Source organism: Sinocyclocheilus anshuiensis, unplaced genomic scaffold (assembly GCF_001515605.1).
Source record: "Sinocyclocheilus anshuiensis isolate Anshui unplaced genomic scaffold, SAMN03320099.WGS_v1.1 scaffold26, whole genome shotgun sequence".
In the NCBI taxonomy this organism is placed as follows: domain Eukaryota; kingdom Metazoa; phylum Chordata; class Actinopteri; order Cypriniformes; family Cyprinidae; genus Sinocyclocheilus; species Sinocyclocheilus anshuiensis.
The window spans coordinates 721265-730460 of record NW_015544143.1 but is presented as its reverse complement, the minus strand read 5'-3'; the positions used below and the strand labels follow the sequence as shown (position 1 = coordinate 730460).

General features: G+C 36.4%; 1 protein-coding gene across 2 annotated transcripts in view; it reads right to left on the bottom strand.

Moving 5' to 3' along the window:
- Positions 1-6769, bottom strand: part of LOC107695051 (angiotensin-converting enzyme 2-like) — a 7765-nt gene extending 996 nt beyond the window's left edge. Inside the window, exons 1-16 of one of the 2 annotated variants that reach the window (XM_016494834.1) lie at positions 6573-6769; positions 5972-6130; positions 5740-5833; positions 4568-4711; positions 4310-4422; positions 3890-3995; positions 3641-3738; positions 3211-3380; positions 2429-2655; positions 2202-2346; positions 1996-2094; positions 1108-1230; positions 806-984; positions 547-623; positions 358-458; positions 135-251 (exon numbers count right to left, since the gene is read on the bottom strand). In XM_016494834.1, coding sequence (XP_016350320.1) covers positions 135-251; positions 358-458; positions 547-623; positions 806-984; positions 1108-1230; positions 1996-2094; positions 2202-2346; positions 2429-2655; positions 3211-3380; positions 3641-3738; positions 3890-3995; positions 4310-4422; positions 4568-4711; positions 5740-5833; positions 5972-6130; positions 6573-6755 — 2135 coding nt within the window. In that variant the 5' untranslated portion in view covers positions 6756-6769. The remainder of the gene's footprint in view (positions 1-134; positions 252-357; positions 459-546; positions 624-805; positions 985-1107; positions 1231-1995; positions 2095-2201; positions 2347-2428; positions 2656-3210; positions 3381-3640; positions 3739-3889; positions 3996-4309; positions 4423-4567; positions 4712-5739; positions 5834-5971; positions 6131-6572) is intronic. The other variant, XM_016494835.1, reaches the window with a different exon arrangement.
- Between the last annotated feature and the right edge of the window lie 2427 nt (positions 6770-9196).

The following is a 9196-nucleotide window of genomic DNA, read 5'->3' as shown; positions in this document are numbered from 1 at the left end:
ATCTATATATATATAAATGGTCAAAGTGTTATGATTATAATATATACCGTATATTTAAAAATAATGATTCTAAAATTCTAAAATTATTATACACAATATTTAATATTTTTATATAGTATGGTTTTAAGAAATACCAGATAGCTGCCTCTACATCTGCCTTAGGAATGAGTGTGTCTGGTTTGGTTGGATCCATCACAACAAAATAAAAGGAGATTCTGGCCGTTTCATTGTATGTGTTGATATTCTCTGGCCTGTGTGCAACAAATATGTTGTGAAAGGTCACAATTTCACAATGAAAATTATTCAATCAAACTCTGAAATGTGCAATTAGTGGAGGATAAAAGAGATGATACTCACATGAAATCCATTTTTATTCCCTTTTCTTTCAGATAGTACTGGCGCATGGCAAAGGCCATAGTGGACTTAAAGAGATAAATTTCATTTGTATTCCAAGTGTACTAGAGATTAAAAATGACAGTAATTAGCAAAGGCACATTCCATTTGTAGTTGTAATTCATTATGTTTGCTAAAAATTAAAAGACTTACTGCATCATCTCCCATGGCAGATTTTAGGCTTATTCTGACTTTGAATGCATTTGCATCTGCTTTATTTATATAGGATGCTGCAAGTTAGTAAATATACCCATTAAAAAAAAAAAAAAAAGGAATTTTTCAACATGCAGTATGTGGGCATATCAATGCTGGAAATGTATTGATGAATGCAGATAATACAATTAAACCAATAGCTGAATTTATTTTAAGAATCTACAGAAATTCAATGTCTATGTAAAAATGAAATACTGACTTGGGTTAATATTGACGTTCCAGCCGGGCACTCTGTTGTTCTTTTGGTTCTCTTCCTTCAGCCACTCCATAAGAGTGCTGAAGTAATGTAGCAGTGGCTGAGAGTCCATCTTCGTGGTTCCTGCAACATCTTCCAGAGCACGAGTCCAAGACATGGATCTGCCTAACTCAAGCATATGCCTGTGGCCCAAAATATTTGTTTGTTTATGGCAGTTATGTTTATCATAATATGAAAGACTACAGGAGTTATTAATAGAACATTTATCAAAAAGCAATATCAAAGAAACAAAGCATTCTGCATACCTGAGTTTGTTACCAGCTTTGGTTGAATTTGTAATGTCACATTTGAAAAGGGGACCGGTGTGGCCGGCTGCCTCACATAAGGCCTCTTGAAACTGGAACTGATATATGGTTCTAGTGAAGTACCTATTAGAGAAACAGGATATGGCCATATACATCCAAAGATTTATATTATATTATTTCTTTTCATTTAAATGTTAAAATTAGGGCAATACAAAAAATTTTATAGAGATTTCACAATTAATTTCAGACTCAAAAGCTCTCGATTCAGTTCACACTCTGGTATCTGTTATAATGTGCATTTTGTTTAAATATGAAAAACATTCTCTCTGAGCTCATTGAAAGAACCTGCTACTGGGAAAAAAAAGTTATTTTTTCACGCTGTATGTTCTGATTCACTACAGAAACCCGCTCAAAAGAGTCATTTATTTCTGGAATTCGACGACCCTGGACGCAATGTATTTGACTCAATAGAAAGAACCAGCTTAATTTGTTTCGGGAATCGGGCTACATTGCTCGCGCTGTATTTTATTTATTTTTTTGATTCACTGGAAAGAATGACTCAAAATAATCATTTGTATCGGGAATCGGGCTACCGTAGTCACGTTGTATGTTTTGATTCAGTAAAAAGAACCGTCTCATATTTGTTTATGAATCGTACGTACTACAGTGGTCTGAATGTTTGTTTAACTCTGCAGTCAGCGAGAACAGCTCAATATAAAGACGATTCTAGCCATTACTTTGCGGTTCACTGAGAACTATTGCATCGCATTTTGGCCGTGTTGCTGAACGTAAACAACGCAGTTACGTCTGCAGAACCGGTAGCGCTTTACAAACTATTTAGCTCGATTGTTCAACACAATTCTTTATTAATTCTACAGCTGACATTACCTGATAAAGGAATAATCTCCAGACACGTGGAAAAGTGCAGGTGGGTCACAGTACGACTCATCTCTGGGCACAGCCTCAGCCACTCCAACTAGTTCTCGCCTGTGGTAACAAATGTTGTGATGAGCCAGAGAGTCTGAGTGTAACTGAGTAAGAGTTCATAATGTTTGGATTCAGATGATTTTTAATGCATGTTTTCTGTCACTCACTTCATTTGCCACCAGCGGAGCATCCACTCATCTTTTGGGATGGTCTCTTTGAAGACTTGCCACCTCCATTCCTCCAGCATGTAGGTGAAGGGCAGAGTGGCCACGATGGTGAGGGCCTGCTTCAGAAGGAAGTTAATATCTGTCTCTGTGAATACAAAAATAAATAAATAAATGTTTTTTAGGTTTTGGTAAAGAATGTTCTATATCATAGTTATATTGCACTTTACCATAGTCCTGTTTGAAGTCAGGAGGTAGAAGCCCCAGTGACTGCAGGTGAGAAGGAGTGGCAGCGGAAAGGGACATGATCTCTCCCACGGCCTCATGGAAACCTTCATTAGCCCCATCTCTCAGCAAATATGTGTGGTGACGGTAAGCCATTTGGTACTGGTTATGACCCATCTCATGGTGAACAGTTAAGAAATCGTCCATGTTCACTTTAGTGCACATTTTGATTCTGTAAAAAATAATAACAGTGTTGCTCTCAGTAAGTTTGCTAATTATTGAACTGAATGAGAACAGCAGCTAAAATTAATAATGGCTATTCTTTTTAACTATTTTGTACATAGAATCCTGAAAAAACGTATCACAGTTTCCACCAAAATATTAAGCAGCACAACTGTTGCCACCATCAATACTAATAAGAAATGTTTCTTGAGCACCCAATCAGCATATTAGAATGATTATGTGACACTGAAGACCAGAGTAATAGCTACTGAAAATTCACCTTAATATATTACAATAGAAAACGTTATTTTCAATGGTAATAATATTTCATGATATTACAGTTTTTTCTGTATTTTTGATCAAATAATTGCAGCCTCTGTGAGGTAAAGTGAAGAATGTAACTTGTAACACATTAGAAGCAATGAGTTCTTTTTAGAAAAACATCAAAAGGAAATATTATTTTAAATAATTAAACAGAATTCAGTTGTTTAAAATTGTATCTTATCTACCAGTTAATCATTACCAAACATTTTGACCCAACGTAACACAGCATTATCAGTCCCACCTGAAGTCCTCTCTGTTTCCCATGTCCCATGCGGTAGGATGGCACACCACATCTCTTCCTTCAGGCTTAATAAACATTGAGTTTGTCCAGAAGTTCTCAAACATTGCAGACATGTTTACAGACATAAAGAATTTTTCTGCCTCTTTAAACAGGCGCAGTTCATCCCAGCCCTGAAATGGTATCAAATAATTAGGAAAATAAAATGAGCATGACCATTTACAACTCCATAATCTTTTATTGCATCAGCTAAAGAACAAAATGATTAATAGCATAGATTACATGTAATCTTTGATCAAATAAAATGTGAACAGACCTTTAGCCTGGACTTTTAAACATATATGAAGATAAAAGATAAAACCTTGGAGATAAAAAGACGCTTAGCTTAGACCAAAAAGTTGAGAATAGAAATGAAAATGGTCGCATGTCTTACCTGGGCCACCATTTCAGAGCTCACATCGATATCAGGCTTTTCTGGATACGGGATCATGAGAGGATACAAGTTGGTCCAAAACCGTCCCCACATATCGCCTGAATGTGAAAAGTCAGAAAATGTCACCATTATCCTCACATTTGATATTAAACAACACTATATCCTAATAGCATATATTTATTAAAGTATATGTCATTTAACATCACTGTTTGGACAACGCAAATCACTTAATAATGTCCCATATATTACCAAGCAGATGTGCTGGAAGGCAAGCGTCAGAGGCGATGTGACCAGGATAGACATCTTGCAGTTGTGCTCTCACATAAGCATGAAGCTCTTTGTACAAAGGTAAGATCTGGAACATCATAGTAAGAGTGAGTTTTCTAAATCAAAACCAAAGAAAAACTGCCTTCACTCTTAAATATGAAGGTTATTTTTTGCCATTGATGGTTCCATGAAGAACGTTTAACTTCCATGGAACCTTTGCACAAAAGGTTCTTTATAATAAAAAAAGGTTCTTCAGATTTTTTTTCTTTTTCTTTCAGACTTTAAAGAACCATTTACTGAAAGGTTCTTTGGGGAACCAAAAATCTATGGCATCGCTGCAAAAAGTTTTTGGAACATTCATTCTTAAGAGTGTGTGACTTGTTTTGACTTTTTTTCACCAACCTCCTTGTAAATGCGCCTGGCGTCTTCCATAACTTGGTCTCGGGAGTAACTGTATTCGGGTTCATCTATGGTTTCATAATCCCCCCTCCAGTAATCTCCGTGGTCTTCATAATCTTTAATAAAAGATGAGAAAAATCTTGAACTTTGTCACCACCACATCAGCTGTCCATAAAATCAAAGCAGTAAAAGCAAAGGCATAATATTATCATTTAAGGTTATTTAAAGCCTATGTCATAAAGTTAAGAAGAGAGCTCCTACTGTTGAGTTTGGCGGCTTCGTTCTTCAGGTCCACATATTTCTCATACAGGGGTCTCATCTTCATCCCTGAGGCAACTCTCCAGCCCTCCCACACATGGAGACGCTCATCATAGTCCCTGCTGTTTGCCATGATACTCTCTAGGCCTAGTAAATGAAAAATGTATTGAAGTCAGGTAAACTGGGCAACTGATTTAAATTCACATGTACAGTTACATGTGGTGTATGCTTTTATGTGTTCCCTGGGACCTTCACATTGCTAGCAGTGAGATCTAGTAACACCATACTGTACATGGTACTCAGTTTGGTTTGGGGTTGCCAAGAATTTTGCATAATATTGAAGTCTCTTATGCTCAGCAAGGCTGCATTAATTTAATAAAAAAATGTAGAAAAATAATAATATTGTAAATAAAAGCAACCAAAGCAGTCTTTGGTGTCACATGATCCTTTAGAAATCATTCAAATATGCTGATTTGCTGCTCAAGAAACATTTCTTTTTATTATCAATGTTGAAAACAGTTATGGTGCTTAATATTTTTTATGGAAATCGTGATACTTTTTTTCCCAGTATTTTTTTTAATTAATGTAAAATGTAATGTAAAATAATAGAAATGTTTTGTTATATTATAAATGTCTTTACGGCCACTTTGAACAATTTAATACATCCTTGCTGAATAAAACCGAATAATTTATTTCCAAAAAAATCTTACTGACCCCACATTTTTTAATAAATGAATATATATCTTTATTGAATCTTAAAGGAATATAACATACCAAATATTTCTGGACCATTTTACCTTTAGTTCACCTTATTTTTCAGTTTTCATATCCACTTTTCTAATAAACATCCATTTTCTCACCTGTTTTAAAAATGAACCTGAGAAGGGAAAAAAAATGAAAAAGGGAAACTGTCAGTTTGACAGTTCCCTCTTTCATAGAGCGCCACCATGAGGAAACATCATACATTTAGATGGCTCAGTTGGTGGAGCTAAAATATTGAAATGACTCGTTTTTTTTTTTTTTTTTTTTTTTTTGCGTTTATGAATGAAACCGATAATAGAAGCCTTTCACACAGACTCTTTTATTATTATAAATAGGGAAACAAGGTTTATGGTTTATGATCCTGAGATTTCGCTTTATTATTTGTGTGGTGATATATGTACAGCTGACATTACCTGGCTCCAAAGTCTGACAGTCAGTGGGGTCGTCAATTTTGCACACAGTCGCTGTGTTGTAAATAGTGCTCATCTCTGACATGATGTTCCTCAACTGCGATGCACAAGGCAGCACGTTTAGTTTCAACACATTTGCCATATTACCACAGAAGAAGTGAAACTCTACATACAGTACACAAGAGAATTTAAATGTCTGGGTGACATTATTGTAAAACATCAATGTCATACTTACTTCACTAGCCTTGTCCGGTGAAAGCGCCCCTGATCCTTTATCTTGGAGCTTTTGGAGCTGAATTTTAATCAGTGGATCAGAGATTTGATCAATGGGGTAGGCACTGGATTCCTCAGACATCTTACTGAAGTACTCGCTCCAGATTGCATATGCTTCAGCCTAAAGAGAGTTGAAGAGAACTCATGAAGAACACCCATATCCAGTTACTATTGCTGTTGTTCAATGAATGCTTTCTCAAAAAAAAAAAAAAAAGAGATATGTTATTTGACTATTTGAACGAGTTAAAAACTGTCTGCAGAAGATAGACAAAGATGTTCAACTTGTCATGCACACCCATATCCAGCTACTACTGGTGTTGTTCAATTCATATTTTCCCCAAATATGTGATAGTTTATGATTTTAATAGTTAAACAGTTTAAAACTGTCTGCAAAAGATAGAAAAAAGATGCTCAACTTGTCTTCAACAAATATATCCAGTTACTACTGATATTTTTCAATTAATATTTTCCCAAAAAATTAGATATTTTGTGATTTCTATAGTTGGATGGGTTGAAAACTGATTGCAAAAGATGCTTCAAAGACACACAAAAGAAACTCTTACCTCTTTATCTGCGTTTTCCTGAGAGATATCTGTGTTGTAGGCCCAGGATGCAAGGGAATACTGGTATACAAGATTGGTGGCCTCCTCATCAAATTTCTTCAAGAATTCCCTTGCGCTTTCCTCCACGGTCTGAGAGCAGGCCACAGAGGCCATGGCTAAAAGCAGGAGCCAGCGAGCAAACATCGCAACAGCACTTGTCCCACCAACACTGACACTGTTGTTTTCCCCATGCATGGTCTTATCAAAGACACTCAATTGCTGTGCCCTTTGACCAGTGCCATAACCTAATGGTGCAACGTTGTGCTTGAATGCAGGTGGGATGGTTCCAGGAAGGAGTCTCTCTGGATGTTGCATAACATATCTTCTGCTAAAATTACCATATTTATATTTGTATTTATATTTATATTTGCTGTTATGATGCTAGAGTGTTCTGGATGGTTGTTCAGGTTTTCTAAGTGGTTGATAGCAGTTGCTAGGTGGTTGCTGCAGGATTCTGGGATGTTATTTATTTAAACAATATAATATTGTTTCAGTATGACTCAGCAATTGATGAAAATTATCCGGATTACTATTATAACAGATTTACAATTTCAGTTTCTCATTACTATTTATTTTTAAATGGATGTGTGTTTTATATACTGGCAATGCCTGGTGTATTCATTACTGAACGCTAAAGCAAAATACACCAAAAGCACAGATTTTTGCAAAGAGCAGACTGTGCTCTTTACTTTGAGCAGTAAGTCCATTGTGCAAACATAATCTAGGGCTATAAAAGCATAAATAACTGTGCCTGTGATGGCTAATGTAGATCTATATCTAGATAAGCTGATGACTCAGAGTTTCATAGTTAAATTATTCCTTAAAATATTAAATAATACATTTGATTGAACAGAATGATATTACAGTTGGAACATGAGGAACATAGATGACTATTTTAAATTTCATCTGGAATAATTCCATACACTATTAAAACGTAATGGTTGGGAACAATTTGAAACAGTCTCACTGTAATTTAGAGGCTTTACACAGGTTTTAACCCCACCTTCACATTTACAATTACTAAACAAAATGTCCAGACAAACATTCAGTATTCAGCTTCAACATTCAGACTGTTTAAGTAGATTGCTAACAGAGCTGTTTAATCTGTTTATTTTAGCTCATCCATGAATCAGAGATATGCCTTTATCTTTTATGGTTTTTATGTGAGGTTTTTTAAGCGAGGTTGGGTTAAGGTAGGATATCTTTGTCAGCACTTATAAATCATGATTAATCACTACAGTATCTTTCTTTCTTAATTAATTTATTTTAGTCACTCCCAATTTCTTTATCTAAAAAAATATACTTAAAATTTACCTTTAGATTTCTGAAGAGTTCTGAGTTCTGAATGTGTTTAAAGCAACGAAACCGGCAAAGCACTTAAGTATTATTTGTATCTTCCCTCTACACACTCTCCTTTTCTGTCCTCTCTTTTCCACCTCTATCATGTGTTTCCAAAACATTCCGGTTGACTCTCGACAACGCTCCAACATCACACGCAGACGGCAACGCAATCTTGCTAACCTTCATGCTATTTTTACATCCTCTACTGCACCTCTTTCTTTCTCTGTGGGTCTCTGGAATTGTCAGTAAGCTGTCAACAAAGCAGACCTCATTTCTGCTTTTTCTTTACAATCCACACTCAGCATCTTGGGTTTGACTGAGACCCTGGATTCGCCCAGAAGACTCAGCAACCCCAGCTGCTCTATCTAACAATTTCTCTTTCTCTCACACCCCCCGTCAGGTTGGCCGGGGTGGGGGCACTGCTCTGCTCATTTTTAACAAGTGGAAATACTCAACCCACTTTCCCCTATGCAATTATAACTCATTTGAATCTAATGCGATTACTGTAACAGCTCCTATAAAACTCCAGGTTGTGGTAATTTACCGCCCTCCTGGGCAAATTCTAGGCACCTTCCTAGAGGAGTTGGATGGGCTGCTGTCCTTATTCCCGGAGGATGGCAATCCACTTTTAGTCTTTGGCGACGAAAACATTATAACAAGTCAGAAAACACAACGACAAATCCGAAAACAAATTATCAAGTCAGAAAACACAAGGACAAATCAGACAAACAGAGGTACCTACAAACTATACCTACAGAGGTAGGTATAGTTTGAGACAGCGCCATTGGTTTGGGATTACTCACCACTGACTGGACGAGACATCTGTCAATCAACGTATACAGGAAGAACCAGCCGAAGAACAGCAGAGTCGTGGTAGAAAGTTCGGAGATGGTATTAAAGTAGCTCAGTTTAAATGTATTGTATGAATTGCCCTTACTATGGAATAAAAAATACGGAGTTTATATTTACATTTAGTTAAAAGTGGCTGTAAAACATCAGCTCCAGTGGCGCAGATGGATAAGTGCTTGTCGTTACAAGCATACAATACGTTCATACAATACATTTAAACAGAGCTACTTTAATACCATCTTCGAACTTTCTACCACGACTCTGCTGTTCTTCGGCTGGTTCTTCCTGTATACGTTGATTGACAGATGTCTCGTCCAGTCAGCGGTGAGTAATCCCAAACCAATGGCGCTGTCTCAAACTATACCTACCTCTTCCGGTTTGTCTGATTTGTCGTT